Below are 23,107 nucleotides of genomic sequence, written 5' to 3' on the forward strand. Positions count from 1 at the left end.
TTATATAACGATGAATTATAATATGTGTATTAAATGAAAAAATTTGTACGCTCGAATCTGTTTGATATAAAAGTAATCTGTATAAAATGTACTACTAAAAAGAACAATCGATTAATTTTTGGCTTTTATTAAAATATTAAAAATCTATACTTTCTTGCCGCGGACCTATAAAACTCAGACTTATATTTTGTGTATTATATAAAAAAAACTTGTACGCTCGAATCTAATAATATGTTGTAATATCTTATCTTCGATTAATATTTTTGTTACAGAAATCAGCTGATTAAAACGTTCCCAGTGAGAAATGGTGATCGAATCGACATCGAATTGATTGTCGATTCAACCAATATCATTTCTCGCTGGGTTAATTTGCTAATTAATTTTTAAAATAAGAATATGTTATAACATTTAAAATACTATGTTTTAAATAATGTAATATAATTTCTTAAACTCGATTAATATTTATAACAGCTATCAGCTGATTTCTGTCAAAAAATATTAATCGCAGATAAGGCATTATTACATATTATTTATAACATTATTATTTTAATTTTTATAACATATTTTTATTTTAAAATTTAATTAGCAATGTAATGCTTTAATCATCTGATTTCTGTCCGATACTTTTCGATGACCCTGTATAATAAGATATCGCCAAAATTTCATCTAGATAATCATCTATATATAATTTTATTTAGATAACAGCGAACACTGTCTATATTATGATATATAAAGCATTTATGTTATAATTTTATGCTATTTATAAGAGAGAAAATGTGAAAAAAATAATTAATCAAAACGATTATAAAATGACTCGAAATATCAACCGTATATTGATTATGTTATTATTAAAATATTATTATTATACTAATAAACTTATTATTCAACGAACTTATTATTTTGTCGAACTTCAAACTATTTTTTTTTTTACTTTAGATTATTTTATTACATTTTTCTTATAACATTATAGTGTCGCTAACTATGCTGGATTGTTGGAACTAATAATCAAGTGTCTTTCTCTTTTCTCTTAAACTCTGTAGGTAAAAAGTGGAGAGTTCGATGGACCTAATCAATTCTAACCTGCAAGTTGATAAAAATCTCTCTTTTCAGCTGTGATGATTGATATATGAAACATTTTGTCAAGAAAATAATACAAATTACATTTCACAAGAGTAAGCTTAATACATAGTTTTATCATTTTTATTAGATACTTTCTAAAAAAAGAAAATTTATTCTGCTAGGCTAGGTTATTAGGTTATAGAAAATAGTGACAAAATCTTTATAGATTTAACAATAATTTAATTGATTTAATGACAATTAAACGCATCGTTCATTTTTTATGACGCAGATCTCTGTGTATTTAAAGAAAAACTATATGTTTTAATAGTAAAATATAATAAATTTTGTTTTCGAAACTTGGAAATAAAAAAACAAATGTGTCAGAATGTTATAGTTATAAAAAAGAACTCTGATTGTGTGGCATCCTGACTGCCATTTTCCAGTTTGCCGTTTAACCCCTTGTTGCAGCAAGAGATTTCTCTTGATGCTATACACAGTCCCCTCTTTTATATTTTAACCCCTTTGAAAGGGGTACAGCCACCCCTTTCCTCATAAAAAAGGGTAGCTGCTAAAAAAGGGTGTTGCAGCAGCAAAAGTTTTGACTACGATTCTTGAGCAGTTTGTCACATATGTACATAAAAATCTTTGTATTCTCTATTTAAATAAATTGTAGACACATGACATATAAGTATTTTTAAGTTAAATAAGTTAACTTGTCAGTAACGTCAATAAATTCAATATATTTAGGCCCTCTATTAATCTGTGTTGCAGAAATATTAAACTGGTCAATTTTTTCTCCTGTTTTTAGTCAGAATTGATGCTGGGGTATCACGCATGGGTCATGGGATTTAGACTGCTCCGTCAGAGCATGCTCCGTGTTCCAGGGACTGCCGCTTGCTATCCCTCTCCAACGTTCCTTGCGGAGGATAAACTCCTGAGGGTTGGTTGAGAGCTGCCTGTGATTGGACAGAATCGTATTGGATCTACCCCGCAGGCTACTCCGCATGGAAGAAGTAGCTCAGTTTGCCACAGGCTGTCGTTGAATTTGCCTGGCAGTGTGTTTCCCATCAAAGAGTTATCAGGGAGCCAGGATTATTTCAAGCAGTGATGGCTTTGTGGAATGTGCGTATTCCAAGTGTATTATATTTCTAAAAGAACTGCTGATATATAATTTACAATTTATAGAGTGCTGTGAAGAAACAATACTTGGTTGTATTTTATTTTCACATATGCTTAAATGTTTATATATATCTTTATAAATTATTTTTAATTATTTAACAGTAGGCAATGAAAAATTCTATATGATGTTCACAATCTTTAGCCATATAACTAAATATTTAATAAAAAATGCATACATGCTTTGTATATTTTGGTAAAGGCTTCTAGTTGTATTATTTAGATATTCTTTGATATATTTTGACAAACATTAAGTATTATTGCTATATCTATTAAAACTACAAGAGAGAAAGAAAGTATATTATTTTAGTTTAGTTTAGTTTAGTTAGATTTAGTTTTTCATTATTTGTATTGTTTTTAGTTGATTTGCAATGCATGATTTTATTAAATTTTACTTTAGTTGATTTTACAATATAAATTATATATTGTATTTTAAATATTTTTGAATATAGTATTATTTATATATTTTATATGTGCACTAAAGTGTATCCCACGAGCAGAAGGTGAGTTAATTTATTTTAAACTGCTGCCTTTTTAAAAAATACATATCTATTAAATCTACAATATAAATATATAATGAAATTATTGATTACTCTCTCTGTTGAGTTGCTATTGAATAGCTGCTACGGAATAAGCACAATAATATATCCCAATAATTTCAAAAGAATTTTTATCTCTTTCTATCCTTTCAACCCTATAGCCCTTTATATTCTCTACATAAAAAAATACTCATCCCTTTCAATTTTACTGATCAACTCCCCCCAAAAAGGGTACTAGAATTTTTAATACTGCAGAGAAATATAATTAAATTTAGAATTATATCTTAGAATAAAGCATATTATATAAATAATGTTTTATATACAGAGAAATATAAAAAATATTTACATTTTTTCGAAACAATACAGATATATAATTCAAGCAATATAATACAATGATAAAACTTTTCTGTTATATGAATATCTTTGTAATAAATTTAGATTAGATGTACATATGTAATATAATCTATAAAATCGCATTTTTTGTGGGTGTGAGAAAGGGGTGGAGCTTCATTCCCTACTGCTTTCCATACAAGAATCAGAGAAAAGGGTAGTCAGTTTTATAGTGGAGCTCAAGAGAGAAAGAACGTGTATTATGACTGGTTTTTTAAACGTTAAACACGTGTGTTTTTTTATTATTTGTAGTGTTTTTTTAATTGATTTGCAATATAAATATTTTATGTGATTTTATTAAACTTTACTTTAATTGATTTTATAGTATAAATTGTATATTGTATTTAAAATATATTTGGAATATAGTATTATTTATTTACACTAAAGTGTATCTCACGACCAGAAAGTAAGTTAATATATTTTAAACTGCTGTCTTTTAAAAAATATATGTTTAAAAAACCGAGTCTTGTAAATAAACATAACCGCGACAGAGAGAGACAAAACTATCATTGTTAAATTTATGTGATACAACGACATAACATGCAATTTATTTTTGTTTATATCGAATTTTATTTGAAATTTTTGCTTCAAAAAAATATAATGTTCTTTTTGCAGTTATATTTTATATTGTAAATTAATGCGCTTAGTTATATAATTAATCTTATTCAACAAATTCTTCTGAAAATATTTTAGTATAAACTCTGTTTTAGACTTTTATTATTAAAGTAAATTTTTATGATAAAAGTAAGCATAATATACATATTTTTATTGCAATTTTTTTAATTTCAAACAAATCGATTTTTAAAATGCGCGCAAATGAGAAGATACGTGATTCGAATAATGTTCGTATGATGGCGCTAGAGAATTGATTTTCGACAAATTTCTTATATAGTTGTTGCAATTATGGTACGTCATAATTACAACAGATGACGCGACTAGTAGCTTTTTGAGACGGTTGCCACATTTATAATACAAAGTATTTTGGGAACGTGTGCTGTGTGCTCTTGCACGTGATTGCACATCTGAACACAGGTTTGTAAAGTATTAATATATAGCAAACACTGAAATATTTAAAGTAATCCTATCGTTTTATATATATATATATAGTCTTATACAATTTATATTTTTAGGTTTTAATATTTTTATTAATGATATATACCTATGTATACAGATTCAAAAATCTTAATCTTATCGTTCATCAATTTTAACCTATTTTCTCACAACAAAAGACAACAAATTTTAATAAAATAATCAATAATAATGTATAAAAGGAAGTGGATTTCTTAAATAAGGAATGCTAATGTTTTATTAATTTATTCACACACTTAACATCGCAATATAGAACTATACTGAAGTATAACTAATTTTCTAAATCTTATATTTTAATGTTTTATGTATCTAATAATTCTTTTCTCGATCTCCCAAAAGAAACTATTTTTCCCTAAATTTCTCCAAAATCATATACAAATACGGATTCGTTTGTCGGAACTTAAAGCTCCCCGATAATATATACGCTTCTCTAGGATTTATTTTGGATTTAGGTACGAAGGCCCGAATCTCCCGAGAGTGCCGACACGAGCATCTCTCCTTCTTTCTTCTTCTCTTTCTCTTTCTCTCTTTCTCTTTCTCCGAATTCTGCGCTTTTGTCATCTCCCTTTCCTTTGATGGACCACACACGTTCGATGAGGGCGTGTTTGCATTTTCCCTCCCCGGGGATGCTTACGGGACGGCGCGCAATTTCGGAAAGCCGATTTCAATTCCGTTCTCTACTTCTTTTACAGGGAGAAACGAGAGCCCGAGTGTGCGGGATTACGGGAATCGCGCAGACAGGCCTGCGAACACGTGCGAAAATGCTCGTGCCACGACGTTTGCGCCCTCGGCATCGATCGTTCTTCCGGTTAGCCCGCTTCCCGTCGTCGGAAAAATCCGATCTCTTCACTCCTCCTCCCCGCATCCCTCCGGTAAGTAACGCTTAACGCTTGTCTTATCCCAGGTAGCAAGCATACGTTATTTTGACGTCGAATGACGTCATTGAACGTCAAAATGACGTCATTTTGCTACTTGGGATACATCTGTCAAAAATTTTAATAAATGAAAACGTTAAAAATTTTATTATACGTATATCGAATACTCTGAAACAAATCGTTTTCGCTGTGCAAAAAATTAGACGTTAAACAAGTATAAATTGTCTAAAAAAAAATCGTCGCCTAAGTTCTGCGTCGTCTTAATCAGAGACTTTTCTCCCATTCACATCGGGATACTGTATAACGATGAGCTTCATTTCCTGGTTCCGGCCTTCATGATTTTCGCACCGTCAACTCCATTTTTCCTTCGGTTCTCCATCTCTGTAGAGCTCCGTCTTCTCCCTTGCACGTCCAAGGTTTTCGCTTTTCTTTATCTCGATCTTTTAAGGGTCGCTCGATTTTCGTAGTTTCTTGAAAAGCTTCTCATAAATACCGTTCATTCACATGTAACATACATTTGCATGGTACAAGAAGGATATTGAAGGAATATATTAAAATAATTATAATATGTAATATAATACAACACGCGCACACAATATAATGTAATAAAATTTATAATATAATATATAAAATATATCAAATAAATATATAATATATAAAATTATAACATATAACATATAATAAATAATATATAATATATGTCTCGTAATGAGAAGAGAAAGAAATAATGCAATAGGAAAATTGATAAAACTTTTTTAGCGATTAGAAAAAAGAAATGGAAAATTTAAGAAAAATTCTGCGGATCTGCCTTGTCTTTTTGCTATTTCTTTGCGTTTTACAGACGTTGGCATATTTTTAAGTTTTATTAGCGCCGCGGGACGCGAAAAACTGTTTAAAGCGATGTTTTCCATTCCCTATGTGCAACGCATAAACACATTTTTATATGACAGAGAGGTTGATGTATCTTTCCCACTCGGCGAGAGAAGCCGCGTACAGGGAAAGAATAGCCCTTTGTTCAGGGTTTTCTCGCCGAAGTTGTTGATATTCCATCGGCGCCTTCGTCCTTCTGGGACACAACCCCTCATCTGTCTTACCTCTTCTCTTTCTCTCTTTCTCTCTTTCACTGTGTTTTTTGGTTCTGTAATACTAAAAGAGTATCAATACGAAGGAATCCTCGATTGCGTTGTAGGAGTTTAATAAGACGTCGGTTGAATCGGAAAATCTTTAAGCGAGTTTCTTCGGAGACTCTCTCTTCCAAGCAACGCGGAAGTCCAAAAGATGTCCAGAGGACATCTGAAGAGTGCTACGAAGTTACAATGTGTATTAGATATATTTCTGGATTTCTCTCTTGCGTTGCGTTTGATTTTTTTATTGCACTCGTTACGAATAAAAACACCGCGATTTGCAGTCTTTCGAAGATAAAATCTAGATTTGCAATAAATATATACATATATTAGCTCCTTTTTTTTAAATGTAAATATTTATATAATCGAAATTAATATCTACATCATGTTCTCTATCAAGCGGCATATCGAGATTCTACAAGAGGATTGCGATGTCTACTTAATAGTAATGAAGCCGAGGGATGGAAAGAGAGAGAGAAAGAGAGAGAGAGACGGTTTCAGAGCTGTAAAGACGCTTAATGAAGTAGACATCAGAGCGCGGCGCAATTTCCTAACCGAGCTCTCTGATTGGCCATTAAGCCGCGATTTGCATATTTGAAACGGGAAAGAAAAAAAAATGGCCGGCCAAGCGGGTGAAAAAATTTTTAACGAGCATCCCTTTATCATTTAATGTTCGAAATGATTTTGCGCGCGCGGAAGTGACTGTAATTGAAGAGATATAATTGGCGGATGCGCAAAGGCGAATAAAGCGCCGTCATTGATATATTCCTGCGCATCCAATTAATCATTAATCATTAATACTTTCTCCACATTTTAAGGTAGGGAAACAATTACATCAGCCGCACGTTTCATCATTGAATTTTAGACTTTATACAAATATAAACAAAATGATGAAATTAAAACTCACGCGAATTCTACAATATAAATAAACTTAATAGTGTGTATATTCTTTAAAAAAATTATAGATATATATATAATAGTATATAGTATATATATATGTATATGCTTTATGTAGTGCATATTTATAGTTAAAAATCAAGAAAAAAAAACGTTAAAAATGCAAGTGCACTCGATGTACAATTTTTGTTGCTGTATATAGACTATATCTGAAACAAAATATTGATATCACTGACATAAGTAGTTCTACATATGATGACAGATAAAGTGTATTGATTTTTCGATATCACTTTTTCTTTAAAACTCGCGAATTCTTACAATATAAACTTAATAATGTATACGCTCTACATAATTTAATATAATATAAATAAGAAAAAAACTTAAAAAATTCAAATACATTTGATATAAAATTTTTGTGGGTATATATAAACTATATATTTGAAGTAAAATTATTAATGTCACTGACGTAGCTCTATATTATAATGATAGATTATATTAATTTTTCAATATTATTTTTCTTTTAATTAAAACTCATGCGAATTCTTATATTACAAACTTAATAGTATACGCTCTTTAAAAAAAAATTTAATTAGTATATACTCTACGTAATGGTACATATAATTAAAAATAAAAAGGAAATATTAAAAATGTATTAAATATAAAATTTTTTACAATATTTAAAATGAAATTTTGTCAACGATAGGCTGTTGTTAATTTAATCGTTATTTGATCGCTTCATCCTTCAGCGATGCAAGTAAGAATGAAACGCCTCTGTCATGGAACATCATTGGAGCAGTTAAACATTATTGAAGAATGCTTTTAACATTTTAGATATCTCTTAGTTGTTTGAATTTTTCGGTTATCGGGTGCGCGAGGCTAAGGATCTGTCCTTAAAATGTGCCGTAAAAATTCAACCTGAATAAAATAGAAAAAGGTAGGCGACCCTGAAGAGTGAGAGCGCGCGGCGAGTCATCTCTCTAACTTTGTAAGGGTGCTTCGCGCTTTACCAAGGCGCTCGACCAAGCGGCCAATAAAAACTTTACAGCTCCGTAATGAATGCAAGAAATAATTATCTCATGAATACATTAGAGTTTTAGTATCTCCCGACACACGCGGGACGGGGCCCGTAAAAGCACCATTGGATATATCTTGACCTACGATTTCCAGTGCGTGTTGCCCGCTTCTCTACGATCCTTAATCGCTCTTTTTTTTTCCTCGCCTTCCTCTTTCCTTCCTTCCTTCCTTCCTTCCTTCCTTCCTTCCTTTCTTCTTTTATTCGCGGCCGTCTTGATATCTTGCCGAAGAAAATATCGCGGCAAGCAGCAGTTTTCGAGGCGCGGATTTGATAAAAATAATTAATACGTCTTTTGCAACGAAAAAAATTGTCTTTTGACGGAATTTTTTTACGTAACATCTCATTTTAACGTCTACAAAAATATTATTGACGCATCCAAACACTCGAGTAATGGATAAACTACTCGATAATGTAGATAGATCGCATTGGAAGGTGCATTTGGTTCGAGAAGAGACCGGCCGGTATCGTTTTGGCTCTCTGTATGTCGGTGAAAACCCCTTTACGCGAATATCCTGACCCGGGTGGCGAAGTAGGATGAGGGGGGGGGGAGGAAAGGGGGTGGAAGGGCGATGTCAGTTAGGTGGAAAGGGAGGCGCTGTGGCACGGAGTGATTGATCGTCACCTCGCGACACCCCCGTGTTCTCGTAGAGTGGATAAAGGGGTGGAAAAAGGAGTGGAAACCCTTTCACGCTTTCACGGATCAGTCACAGGATCACGTTCTCCGTGTGCCATCCCTTCGCCTCTCGGTGTACACGGTACATGCATCACCCTGCCATCTCCCGCTTCTACCACCCTGACTCGTGCGTTTGCTCGTGTCGATGTCGCGGAGATCAAATCTGCAAACTTTGCGCGAAAGAACTCCTGCTCCTGTGTGTGGTTTTGTCGATGATATCAATTTTTTTGAAAGATTTTTACGTTCGCGGTTAAAGGCACGATGATAAAATGACGGATACGGTTCAATAATTTTGTATATCCAAGAAATAAAAAGGTTCTTTCGATTATTAAATCTGGTTTGACGTTTTGCGGCTGCAAAATTTTTATATAATTTACTCTCGCGAATATCATCTCCCTGTCGAATTTATCATGTCTTCGAAGGAGAACGATGCGAGAGGAGAATGTCACCATCATTTACAGGACGCATGCTTCATCGGAAGCGAATGGGGTAGATGACGGTGGCTCATACATCAGACACCTAATTCCTCCCTTTCGCTCGAGTGTTAACTCTTATATCTTACCCATTTAGAAGTTCCATTTGGCGGTGTCCGCGCGACCGACCGCCTTGTCATTTCCAAATTGACGAGCCACTATGTGTGTCGCTGATGTGTGTGTCCGCAATTTTCCAACGCACTGGAATTATCTCTGCTGATGGCGAGACCAGAGCAACTTACCAAAGTGTTAGATTCGCACGCGCACCTCGTCTTAACTTTCTTCATTATGTTGACGGGCTTTGATTGAAGGGGTGAAACAGAAAATCTATTACATGAATCAAGGATTCTTAAGGTGGTCACGCTGTTAAATAAGAGGATGTTAGGGAGGGACTGTCATCTATTTTTAAAAAACAAATTAAAATACAAAGACATGTTATGAACATTTATTTATTAACATATATTATTATGAGTATTTAAATACATGTATTAAATATTAAATTTGAATTTTTAAAAAATTGATACATATGATTTTTAAATCTTAAATATCTAATTTTTCTTGTTATTTAGAAAAGTTTCCAATTACATAGATATATATTATATCGTTGCTATTTTTATATTTTTTTAATAAAAAATATTGCAAAGTTGAAGAGTGAACTCGTTCTCTATTGGTCGCGGTACGATTAACTTTATTATCATTGCGAGATGTTTTATTATACGAGGGACTTTCATACATATATAGCTTTCTAATTAAAGATGTACCTCGCGATCGATCGAAAATGGCTTTTAGTCGAACGGCGGCCTCGGCAAATCAACTATGAGGAATTGTGGGGATACAGAAGGCGAAATTGGATATTGCTGCTAAATATTTGAAAAGCTTCCGATCCGTAGAATTTCCTTGATATCCCACGGGACGAGCTGCGTCTCGCAAGTTCCCCGGGAATCTCCCCGCGTCCTTTGGTTTTGAGCGACCAATTAGCAAAAGAGCTTTTTTTTTGAGCGACGTTTTTTGTCGTGCAACTGCATGGAAAAGACACACTGATGTTCTCTGATCGAAATCGAGGCATATTTTTTCTCATTTTTATTTTATTTTATTCATTTCATTTTATTTTATTTTTTGAAGGGGTTTTTATTACACGAATTTAAAATCTTAGCAAATAAAAATAATTTATCATCTCTTTGATATTATCGTTCTTGATCCAAAATCAAGGCTTATTTTTTTTTTTTTTTTTTTTTTTTTTTTTTTTTATTTTATTTCATTTTTATTTCATTTTTTGGGGGAAGTTTTATTGCACAAATTAAAATCTTAGCAGATGGAAATATTTTGTCATTTCTTTGATATTGTCGTTCTCGCTTAAAACGTGTAAGTAAAAAAAAATACGCAGTTGTAATTATTTGGCATACTTATTAGACAGATAAAACATATAAATAAAATGTAAATTTATTACTGGTCGAACTGTAATAACTAGGTTAAAAGAAAAACTACTACCACGTATGCATTAAAGTTTGTCAGAATCAAAGCTGTCCAGCTTCCGCACTTCAACCGAATTACTTTACGATGGCTCGTTCATCTTGATCGGAAGGGACGAGAGCGTAGACCCCGGCTCGGGGAGAATTTTAAAATTGAAGATCCTCGGAGTCGAGAGACGTAGAGGTGGAAGTACGATTCCCCTGGTTCGATCCTAGCTTCGGATCGGGAGAATGTGTTTTTCCGCGCCCTCAAACACGTCACATGAATAAAAAATATCCTTCAAAGTTGCCAACCCCAGCGTCTGGCGGAACGTATCGAAGTCCCTTGTAGTGTCCAATCGGAGAGTAGAATATCCAAGTGCTGCATATCGAGAGAAATGGAAATCGAAGGGAAAAAAAAGTCGTGCGTTATCGCGGCTCTCACGTCAGCTGATTTATAATTCCAGATGTCAGGAACGAAATTCTTGAAATTCGCTCTCTTAATGCCTCAAAATCACGTTTATAAATTCATATAAAAATAAAATCTATTATAACATATATAATAATTATATATTATATATTTATTATATATTAATATATTATATATATATATATTATTATTATTATATAGATTTATTATTATTATTATATATATTTTTATATATTTATTATATAATTATATATTACATATATATAATTATATATTATATATTTATAGATAATATATAATTATATATTTGTAAATTATATTCGATATTAAATAGTTTATTACACATCTCTTTTAGAGAATGATAAAAACCCTAATTTTTATAGAGCTATAATTAGACATTTCTTCAGCAATATCGATATATAAGAAATATATCGTATTTTATTCGGAGAATGCAATCGTCTTTTGCAATATATACATGTTTCTCTTTCCAACTGCTTTCTTCGTTAGTTTTTTCCATCGATTATCCGAGTCCAAACTATAGAGCGATTTCGGAGCGAATCCGAAAATTCGACGGACAGAAATGACATAGACGGCAATTCGGTAGGTCGGCGTCGATAGCTTCTTCCTGCCGAAGCTAACCCTAATATATTGGATCGAATTTACAGGGAGAGGGAGAGGGATGGAGTCACGTTGCTCCGGAATAGAGTAGATCCGCGAGAGGAAGATAGGGGAGAGCTCGAAGGGGTAGAAAGGTTACGGGTCATAAACCATCCTCAGTCGTTGAAATCGTTCTATATGCGAGTTTGTGTAGGTGTACAGCGAGCGTTCGTGTGTGTATACGTGCACGCATGTCCGTCTACTTCCGGATCCTCTGTAACACGCGTGATTCTCGCGCAGTGTGAAGCAAAAGTTGTTTACTACTCTCTCTCTCTCTCTCTCTCTTTCTCTTTCTCTCTCTGTGAAACTTTTAAGGTAACGCGATCCAAGAACGCGTTATATGAACATCGATCGATTCAATTCCAGAAGCGATGCGACATTTATTAATCTCGTGAGATATCGCGTGACAGAATGTATCAGATGATACCTACCTAACAGAGAAACTGCAAGGAATGCACTTTACTTTCGAGGAATGAGAATATATAAAATGGAAATCTCTTCGCACCGAAATACGATTTTCTTCCGTCAAACTACTTTCAATTCTCTCAGGAATAAACTTACTTATTTTTTTATTATTAACCTTTCTTCTAATTTTTCATCTTCCATTAATGTATGGGTACCTGGACATCAACTGCGTGTTTTTCCAAGCCCTTTGTGTTTTACATATTTAACATTTAATAAGTTGCTTTGGGTATTTGCGTACCCATTCATTGACAGAAGGCTTAATGGCACAAAATAATATGAGCAATCAATTTTATTTTTGTAATATAGGGAGCAAAATGTAAAATAAGTATTTTTTTTCGCTATAATCGATGGGGATAATTTGTATCCATCAGCTTTAGGGTATCTGTATGAGCTCTCTGGAAACACATTGCCGGCAATTCAGGTTGAGAACCACGACGGGTGTGTAATATGAAGATAAGATGTCCCCCATGTTCCCATGTGCCAGGCTCCTCGATCGGGGATTATGTTGCCATCTACGTTGGCCCATTCCCTCCCCCTCGAACGAAAACATCCCGTCGTACCAGTCGGTCCAACCCCATAACCTTTCGCACTCTTACGTCTCGTCGTGAATCTTAGTCTCTTATTCGTAGCGAAAAAATGGACGAGCATTCGTCCTTATCTTCGGAAATTACTTGCGAAATTTTCTGCCAATTATGGATATATTCGTGTAAATTCGAAAAGAAATAAAGACACGAAATACGCGTATCGAAATTTATATTTGCAACTTGACTTGAATTGTGCGATGCTCTTCGGGGGAAAAAAAATTATCAAATTTATATATTTGTGTAATTTCAGAGGGGGACGAGATGAGTACTCACATGATGGTACCCTCATGATTTTTTAACGTGGCCCGCTTTCACGCTCTTATGGCGCGCTTACTCTCCTGTTATTTTTTACAGGGGTGGCTAAAGTACATTTTTATGAATCCACCAGGAATATGTATGTCTCGTCGTTGGCGCAGAATGTTTTCCGCTCATCTTTCTTTTTTTATAGCCCTGTTCGATGGATCTGGAAGCATATATCTCTCATTATTTTGGTAGTGACTGATAACATTTTTTTCACTTAGATGATTCAATAGTTTTAGAAGAATCGTAGATCCGACCAAGTTTTAATCAAGATAGCCGATTTTAAAATAATACAAATATTAGAAAGATATTAGATGCAACAAAATTGTTTTTAAATTTCTCTATACTTATTTTGTATCAAAATAAGTATAGATTATTTTATTTTATTTATTTTATATTATATATATTTTATTTATTCATTATATTTTTATTTTATATTATATTAATAAATTATTTTTAATTTTCTCCATATTTTGATTCAAAGTAAGTACAGAAAAATAATTTTGTTGCATCTAATAACTATGCCTGACTCTTAATAGTCCTTTTTTACTATCCCTGAATCTGTTATATTTTATATCATAGAGCTTTTTCGACTTATTATTATTTAAAAATAACGCATTTATTTATGAAATTATATAGTAAATTTAAAGAAGGCTGAAATTGTTCTCTTTAAGAAAAAGTATACTTTTATTTTCGTGAAATATCATTAACATATTTAAAATGTACATCATTGTTACATTTATAGAAAATCGGAAATATGGAAACTTAATGATTACGACTGGCGCCATACAAAGAAAAAAAAACCCTTGCTCACGAAATATTTCCTCAATTTTCCAGAGACATACTCTTATTCCTTCTCGTCCCCCTCGACATAAGAAATCGTCAGCATTCCGAATGGTAAGTCCGGTGTCAGCCTAATGTATGTCCTGCATGAGGTGAGGGTGCGCTTGATTCATTTCACCCTCGGGGTGCCCCCCGGCAACGCGCGCATTCGCCACGCATTTCAGACAAGTCCTTCCTCCTTCGGAAGGACCGATGCACGCGCGAATCGAAAATCCACCCTGCGAGATTTTACATGGGCGTCATAAGCTGACGCACTTAATTTAAAGATCGTCCAGAGAGAGAGAGAGAGAGAGAGAGAAAAGTCTCTCGGACAGGCCGAGGAGGGTCGTTCCCCCTCGAGGTTTTTCTCTCCTTTTTCCTCCTTTCTTTCTTCCTTTCTCGATCTCTCGCAGCAGTTCATGCAGCTTCGCGGAGGCGACTCTACAATCCCAGCATTCTGCTTTACAGTTCATTTCGCTTGCGGCGGCGCTCTTTTCCTCTTCATCGAATTATTTCGGGACCAAAAGTCGGCGGAAACCTTCCTCGATTGTGTTCCAGAAAGCGCCGTCTTTCACGCGATTTCGATCGAATTAGTGATGCTCCGTTTGTCTTCCCAAAATGCGCTTCTCTCTCTTTCTCACTCTCTGCTCGCCATTATTTATAATGACATATTCACTATATTTATTATTTAACCCTTCTGTCAATGAACGGGTACCCGGGTACTCAACTTTAAATGTCGAAAGTGTGTTGGAACTTTTCTCCGAAACAAAATACAAAGGTCTTTGGGAAATATGCAATTGGTATTTGGGTATCCATGCATTGAAAAGTGAACAGTTATGCGTTGACAGAAGGGTCAATCTTGATTATCAAACGATCAATTTCAATTAACGTATATAACATAATAATATTTAATAACGCGGATAGATCGATTTGATCATTATTTTTGTAAAGTGTATCGACTTCAATCGAGGCAGGTGTCCTTTTGTAATCCGTCGCGATATTTTGCAATTCCGCCCAGTTCGATCGCAGTTGACGTAAGATCCGAGATGCCAGTAACGAAAGAGCAAGCTGGAGACAGATAGAAAGAGAGAGAGGGTAGTCGCAGCTGCGTAGGCATGTGGCAAATTGGTGAGCTGCCCGCTGGAAGGGAACCGATCAACGAAGAGGTGGAGGCGCCTCCGCGAAGGACGAGAAGTGGCGAGATGACCAGCGGGAAGGACGAAAGGCTCTGGAAGGAGAGAGAGATACTCTGTACGCGTAAAGAGGAAGCGAGAGAGGTGAAAGAGACAGAGAGACGGCCGGTAATCTGTGATTCAAAGAGAACGATCCATCTTGCGACATGCCAGGATTCAATCGGCGGCATTTGTTTGTGAAATCAGTCCCGCAGGACCTCTCCCTGTCGCTCCTCGTCCTCTTCTCTCCTCCACGTCCGCTCCCTCCCCCCCTTCACGTCCGATTCTGCGATTGTTTCCGCGCGGACTTGACAAAACCCGCAGGACCAGAACATGAATGAAGAAACGTTTCAGATTTATCTTATCGAGAGTAAGAAGCTTAAGAAGTGATCTTTCTCTTCGATTACGTGATTAGCGAAAAGATAGTTTAGGATCACGTCAATTTTCGATAGGAAACATAACGCATTCAGAAATCTAAAATTTTAAGGCTCTCAATTTTTTAAGGCTCCTGGCTCCTTGCTGACCATGTCGAAATCGTGACGTCAGAGGCGAGAAAACACACGCTATTTCTTAGATGCCATTTCGAAATAAAAAAATATTTCGATGAAACAGCACTTCAGATGGCTTTAGCACATTCTTAAAAAACCCCGAAAACTATCCTTTCCCCTTTATAATCAATCAACAGCATTAAAAAATGGCATCTAAGAATTTTCAACGTGTGCTTTCTCGCCTCTGACGTCACAATCCAATATGGCCGCGGTGAGCACTCAGGAGCCTTAAGGGTGTACATATTAAATTTCATTAATTCTAAAATGATAAAATTTTATCAATTTTTTTAAAGATGAAAATTTTATAAATTTCTTAAAGATGTGAACTATCGAAGGAAATTAATAATTTACTTGTTGAGGATATAAACGAGCGATAGGGAAATTGTCGCATGACGTCACTCGAGACATTTTCATCATGCAAGCGGAGCGTGCCGCTTGATCGACGCCAAGCAGGGCTAATAAGGCCATATATATTTATTCAGCCAGTCGGGGGTGGATTTTATATCCCTGAACAGGACTAGAGAGATACGAATAGAGAAAGAGAGAGAGAGAGAGTGAGGTGAAGGGAAAATATATCGGAGAGAGAAAGACGGCGCGGCTTAGCATTCGGAAAAACCGGAATATATACCGAAGGATAGATTCGTCTGATCCGTGCCAGATCCCATAAAATGACCCCAGCACGATCGAGTGCCGACCATGCCGTACCCCCCTTTTCCCTCCTTCCCCCCCGCGACCCCCTGTAGTATCGCGAGAGAGAGAGAGAGAGAGGCTACCCCAGAAAATTATTGCTCTCCTTATACATTCGTTTGTATTGCCGAATTTGGGGCCGAACTCGTGCCCTTCGAATACGATCAGAAAAGTAACGATAGACGAAGAAGATGAAGTAGGAAAAGAAAAAGAAAAAGAGCTTGAAGAATACACGAAGGTACAAAAAAGAAGGATAATTCTTTTATATGCGTTTTTGGGAAATTCAGGAAAATTATCTGTTCGTAAGAGACAAGAGAATTTATATAAATAAAATAATATGTATACAAATTATGTAATAATAAATATATTTTATTATTATAATACACAATATAAAATAATATAATAGCGAAAGAACGGGCTAATAAAATAATATCTATATATATTATTATACATATATACATAATAATATATATTATATATTTTATTATTGTATAAATAAACATAATATATTATATAATATAATATTATATAATAATAAAATAAAACAAATAAACATTTAGAAAGTGAAGAGAAATATGTGAAAGGAAGACGAGTGGCAAATTTTGATTAAAATCCGTATTAATTCCAAATTTATTAAAGATAAAGTAATTGCGAATGAAAAGAATATGCTACACGAACGAGGTATAAAAAGACTTTACGGTATTTATAAACGGTGGTCATAAATATCAAAGACTCTCTCGACTCGGAGAAAAACTTACGTTGAATCTTATCATTCCAGTTATCGAGAAGATACATAATTTTTACAAAGAGCAAGATGTTACACGTATATCTTGTAGCCGTACCCGGGTCGTTGGAGCACGCGATTGCTGAATCGTAAACCGGCTGCGCGTTGCTACAATTATATCCACGGGAATAATAACGGAATAGCTTAATAAGCGGAATATATACGCAACAGTGTTAACATTGCGCCAGGGTACGCATTACGCCAGACCCTCGAGCGGGAGCCGGCTTTCTATAATGTATTAGCAATTATTACAATATATTACACGCCTGCGCGCGCGCGCGCGCGCATTTTTTTAAATAATTGCTAGTAGTTAAATATAATGCAGCGCCGCTATTGTTTGCATTAATCTAAATTGTTGAAATAAAAAAACTGTTGAGCAAACGATGAGGTTTGAGTATCAGAGCGTTACTAGTTGATAAGATGCCCCGATAACGGAGAGAACATATATATTTATATATTTATAATAATATTTTATTTATATATTCGCGCATATATAATTTACACACATCGTAAGAAATGCAAGAAAGCAAGAATGAGAAAAAAAGGGAGTTTCCTACCGGAGTTTTGTATTAAATCTTTTTCGACATTTTTTTTATACGCCCTAAATTTATAATTTATAATGTATAATTTATCGTTTAAAAATGTTGCGATGTCTCTCCATCAGAATTATATTATTTTGTCATATTTTTTTTTTTTTTTTGCTATCTACACATTTAATTGTCATATTTGATTGATCTTCAAGCTTGTAAAATATGAAGAGACAGATTTTATTAATTTTACATTTGCAACCGCATTCGCAGACCGTTTTTCCGCATGTCTAGCTGATTACTTATGTCATTTCTTCTGATCGGGTTCTTTCTGTCGAATGTAGTGGTAGTCGAGAAACCTGTAGCCTTGCGTGAGTTGGGCCCCGACGTTAGCGATGTGGCACGCGAACAGCAACAAATTTTGCGGTTTTACTTTCCAAGCGAATCGCATGAACGCCAAGGAATACAGGGTCAAGGCTGAAAATTTAGAAAAAAGATTAAATCAATGAAAAATATAATTTCGATTAACATGAACATTTATATTCGTAAGTTATTTATCATTTCTCGCATAATAAGGCTAAAAAGGTTATAATATATAAATCAAATAATATAATTATATATATATATATATAAATAATTATATAATTATTATATAATTTTATATATATATATGTATAATTATTAATATATAATTATTAATATTATATATATAATTATATATATTTTAATTTTAATACAATATATACATATAATATAATTATATATAGAAAGATATATTTTATCATCTATTATTTAACTATATTAAAGGAATAGGGATTTAGAGTGTGACTTCCGGTAAAGAACGTGTTCTAAAACATGTCTACGAGGCTCATAATCGAAGAAAACTCTTTGGAATGAGAAGGGGGAAGTCAATATTACATATAAAAAATTAAAAATATTTTACAACAATTGGCTTTAGCAATTTATTTGCAGACTCGTTTTAAGTCGAGATGCATCTCACATATTCACTCATTAAAAAATAAAAGGATATTAGTTGCACTTGAACAGGAATTATTTCATGGGGCCCTTCTCGGACCCCCCTCTCATTTCTCTCTTGCCCCCCTATCCTTAATTCTTTTCACTGTTCACCACGCACTGATCTCTCGCTCTGTCGCGATATGATTATTATTATGTGAGATAGAGAATGAATTCTTCGAAAGGTCCACCAATATAGCTATTTATCCAACTCACCCACAGTCATTTTGCCGCTAATGATTTTCGGATGCTTTCGCGTGTCGGATATAGTCGCTATGGGTATCGACCAGTTGAGTACCGGACCCCAAAAATGAGTGCTTTAAAAAGTAGTTTATTTTCCATAAATTATATGATGGAGCTATTAAACTGATAAGTACAATCATCTCAGAAAAAGAGAAAGAAATACGAATATAATTCAATCATGATTAACGAAATAATTTTATTTTTTTATATTAGCTTTATAATAATTTATAAGTGTAAAAATAAAATTTAGAACAATAATTAAAAATAAGAAAATTTTATAAACAATATTGACAGACAATAGACCTCGATATCTAAAAAAATTTTGTGCCAAAGAAAAAAATTGCTAGTGAAACCGAATTTTTTATATAAATGAATCACTGCATGTTACATAATAGTATCACATATGATGCTTTTAAGTCAATTCGTTATATAAGTATACGTCGAGTGTAAACACATTACCTCAATAAATAATCTCTGGTCTCTTTGGTTAAGAGAGCTTTCGACATTCGATTAAACATGACAGAAAAAAAAGAGACAAATTGTCTTCCACAACAAAAATGATTCTTAATCACGTTCTCTTAGCCGCAAAAATACATATATGGCAAATATTGGTTATATTTGCTTTCGTATGTAACCGAAGCGATTCTAACACTGACAGTTCTAACTGAAACTAACGTCGAGATTAAGCGACGTTATTCGGAAACATAGTTGACTTCCGAACAATTGCTCGCTCTGCTTTCGTTATCTCGCTATGAGATAAAATTAAAATTGATTTTTAGCGCGAACGCACTGTTTCGTAAGCATCATCACTGACGTACGATAAGCAAAATGACGTTATTACGATAAGAAACAAGATTGTACATTATTTTTCAGAGCAACGCGGCTGTATCTTTCGTAATTTGTATTTCAAGTCGCTCTAAACTACTACATAAACTACTTAACGTGCGTCTTTTATGATTTAAAATTTAAATGGCCATGATATGCACAATCTTTTTAATCTGATCTATAATCAACTGACGCTTGAAGAACTGAAATTTCTAATCGAGATCTCCCGCGTCTGTATTTTTATTTATGCAATTTATTTATACAATTGCATTCATTTATCTATGCAATGTAATTATGGAACATGGAATTATCATATACAATTGTCATATACATTTATCATATACAGCGTTTTGATAAAGATAAAAATTTATACATATATTTAAATATTTAATCCATCATTTGAGTTTGCATATTAATAAAATGCATTACAGATCTTAAAATTTAATCTTAAATCTTTAATAGAGTTTCTAAATTTTTTAATAAAGAAGTTTTTTAATAGAAATTTCTTTAATTTAATAAATAATTAATAGTAAATAATTATTAAATATATATGTAATTATAAATAAATATTTAATCCACATTCAATACTTTGCGTATTAATAGAATGCATTACAAATTTTTAAAAGAATTTCTAAATTCTTTAATGGAGAAATTTTTAATTAAGTTTTGCGCAAATTCGTATACAATAATTAGTAAATAATTATTAAATCCATGACGAAAAGAAATGTACGATCATATCGTACATCTTATTGTGGCAAATGGATAATTTCTCAAGCAATTGAATGCAAAGTATTCTTTATTTACGTACTGCTTACAGCTAATTTTCTCACTGATCGATCACTGGACAAATTGAACACACCGATCCATCTTTTCTCACGACCCTTCGCCGATCGATTTGCATAACAGTTTACACGCATATTTATCGTTGATCTGTGCGAGAGCGCATTCCTTTTTTTTTATATATCGGTCTTTGCGAGGAAAGCCGATCCCCTCATAATAAATGCACAAGTTATTATTTCGCGCGTATAATATTGATGGCGCTATGAATGTTGCATGGGGGTACGCAGCGTCATGAACGCGGCTCAACGGGGGTGGAAACCAGCTCGCGTATGGGGGTTGTAACGAGAAATACCGCGGAGCGCATGCGCCGACCACGGGAATGGTATTATTGATCTAGGAAGGGGATATGGACTATATGGGACCCTCGAAGAGACCAGCAGTGTGTCGAGGCGATCCCGGCACCCTCGACTTGACGATATTTCAAGTTCGATAAGCGACCATGATCGTTCCAGGACCTTGGAACAGTCGCTCTTTTTTTCTTACGATGCTTTGTTTGACAATTGATGTCCTGCTCTAGGAAGCATAATTGTTTTACATCGTAATGATCTGCTTTTAAAGAAATGCCTTTTTGTTATTGTAATAGCGTTACGTTAATAAATTTTATTTTCAGTCAGTATTACAAAATTTGAAAGGTATTAATATTTTTTTGGTTTAATTAATTATTTTATATCGTTAACATCCAATACAATTTTATTTTCCCCTGCCATATAATTCTTAAAATATATTCTTGAAATATATATTCATTTGAAATATATTTTGTCATTTGATATTTATGTTGCTGTTTTCTTTTTTGTTTAAAATATTCAATATTTAAATATCACTTAATTGTTTTACATTGTAATAATCTGTTTTAAAGAAGTACCTTCATTGTAGATTATGTCAATGAATTTTATTTTCAGTCAGTATTACAAGATTTAAAAGATATTAATATTTTTTTGTAATTAATTATTTTTTCAACCATTTTTTAATCATGTGTGTCATACCATTTAATTTATGTATGTCGTTGACATCCAATGCAATTTTAATTTCTCTTGCTATATAATTTTTAAAATATATTCTTGGCATTTGATATTTATCTTCTGTTTAAAATATTTAATATTACTTTATTAAAAATATATTAACAGGCATAAAAAACAATTTTTCTAGATTTGAGAGAACGGAATTCTTTTATTTGTTATACATGTAATATGTGTAAGAGAAGAAAATCTCTTTTTCTCACATTTTTATGTACATTGTATCCAAGGAGATCTCGATTACGTATCTCAAGCGCCCCGATAAGAACCCGATGTCCATGTGCCTAGATATATGTAGCTATGCCTGCATATGCATTCCCGTATGTAGGATTCGCACGAGTGTCTCTCTCTCCCCTTGCGAAAGCAAATCCTTATTCCGCAGTTGCTAGATCCCCTCCTGAAGGCTACTGCGTCCCGAGGCACTCAGGAGTATTGCCGCTATTTTCCGTCTCACGTATATTACGAGCCGCGCTGCATCTCGCGATCTTCATCCGAAATGTCATTTACACGCGACGTTCCCTTTGACGTGTATCAATATTTATTCCGAGTTTTCCAGCTGCCCCGAGAGATCCTTCGAGATCGTTACATTTATAACATTTGATTCTTCTCTCTATTTCGAGAACGTAAAAATAGAGAGATCTAGATATAACAATATTGCATCCAAAATGGATAATAAAAGGAAATGTTACTTTTGTCGATGCATATAATATATTCAACGAAATAACAATTTTAATTAATCATAAGTGGAAGGGTGAAATTTCCAATTTTAATATAAGTGAAAGATAAAAGTTTCAAATTATTAAATTTTGAGAAATAAAATGAAAATGAATAGCTAAAGGAAAAATTAGTATTAGAGAGAAAATAAACTGGAATAATATAAAAAATGAAATTAATAATAAACCATAAGAAAAGAAAATAATATAAAATGTAAATAAAGTAAATAAAATAAAATATTTAGTAAATAGATAAAAATTATATTTAAATTAAAAAAATATTTGGGGGAAATTATTTCAAAAAATAAAATATTAATTTATTTAAGTGTGAGATTATATATGTAATATAGATTAATTTTATTTTTATGATTGTTATATATTTTAATGTAAATGAAGCATACAAATTTTTGAAGTTTTTTAAAATGATTTAAAGTATTTAATATAAAGTTAAGTTTAAAATTTTACAATGAAATCATTAATTAATATAATGATGAATCGAGTTACACCGAGAAAAGGCAATTGTTTCAGGCTCGACGAGTTCATTAATTATTTCCACGAGACGCAGATCTTTCGACGCTTTGTCGAAACGAAGTTTTCTCTCTCACGCATTGATCTTCGCGAAGTACAAAGCGATACATTCGCACGTATTTCATTTGTATTCGATC

At 33.3% G+C, this 23,107-nt stretch overlaps 3 protein-coding genes across 5 annotated transcripts in view; 1 reads left to right on the plus strand and 2 right to left on the minus strand.

The window, feature by feature from the left end:
• Positions 1 to 23,107, minus strand: part of LOC145944327 (uncharacterized) — a 281,689-nt gene that overhangs the window by 79,574 nt on the left and 179,008 nt on the right. The window lies entirely within an intron of this gene.
• LOC145944808 (uncharacterized) overlaps positions 1,043 to 23,107 on the plus strand; it is a 71,032-nt gene continuing 48,967 nt past the window's right edge. For 2 of the 3 annotated variants that reach the window (XM_083053370.1, XM_083053371.1), the window contains exons 1-3: positions 1,043 to 1,172; positions 1,868 to 2,181; positions 4,946 to 5,125. In XM_083053370.1, coding sequence (XP_082909496.1) covers positions 2,167 to 2,181; positions 4,946 to 5,125 — 195 coding nt within the window. In that variant the 5' untranslated portion in view covers positions 1,043 to 1,172; positions 1,868 to 2,166. The remainder of the gene's footprint in view (positions 1,173 to 1,867; positions 2,182 to 4,945; positions 5,126 to 23,107) is intronic. The other variant, XR_014426732.1, reaches the window with a different exon arrangement.
• LOC145944809 (mitochondrial pyruvate carrier 1-like) lies at positions 17,952 to 19,758 on the minus strand. The gene is made up of 3 exons (XM_083053372.1): positions 19,511 to 19,758; positions 19,025 to 19,125; positions 17,952 to 18,271 (listed from the first exon to the last, which is right to left on the minus strand). The coding sequence occupies exons 1-3, from the start codon at positions 19,567 to 19,569 to the stop codon at positions 18,102 to 18,104; spliced, it is 330 nt and encodes a 109-aa protein (XP_082909498.1). The 5' UTR covers positions 19,570 to 19,758; the 3' UTR covers positions 17,952 to 18,101.

Source organism: Prenolepis imparis, unplaced genomic scaffold (genome assembly GCF_030444845.1).
Source record: "Prenolepis imparis isolate NDT839.2.m4 unplaced genomic scaffold, iyPreImpa1.0 SCAF_13, whole genome shotgun sequence".
In the NCBI taxonomy this organism is placed as follows: domain Eukaryota; kingdom Metazoa; phylum Arthropoda; class Insecta; order Hymenoptera; family Formicidae; genus Prenolepis; species Prenolepis imparis.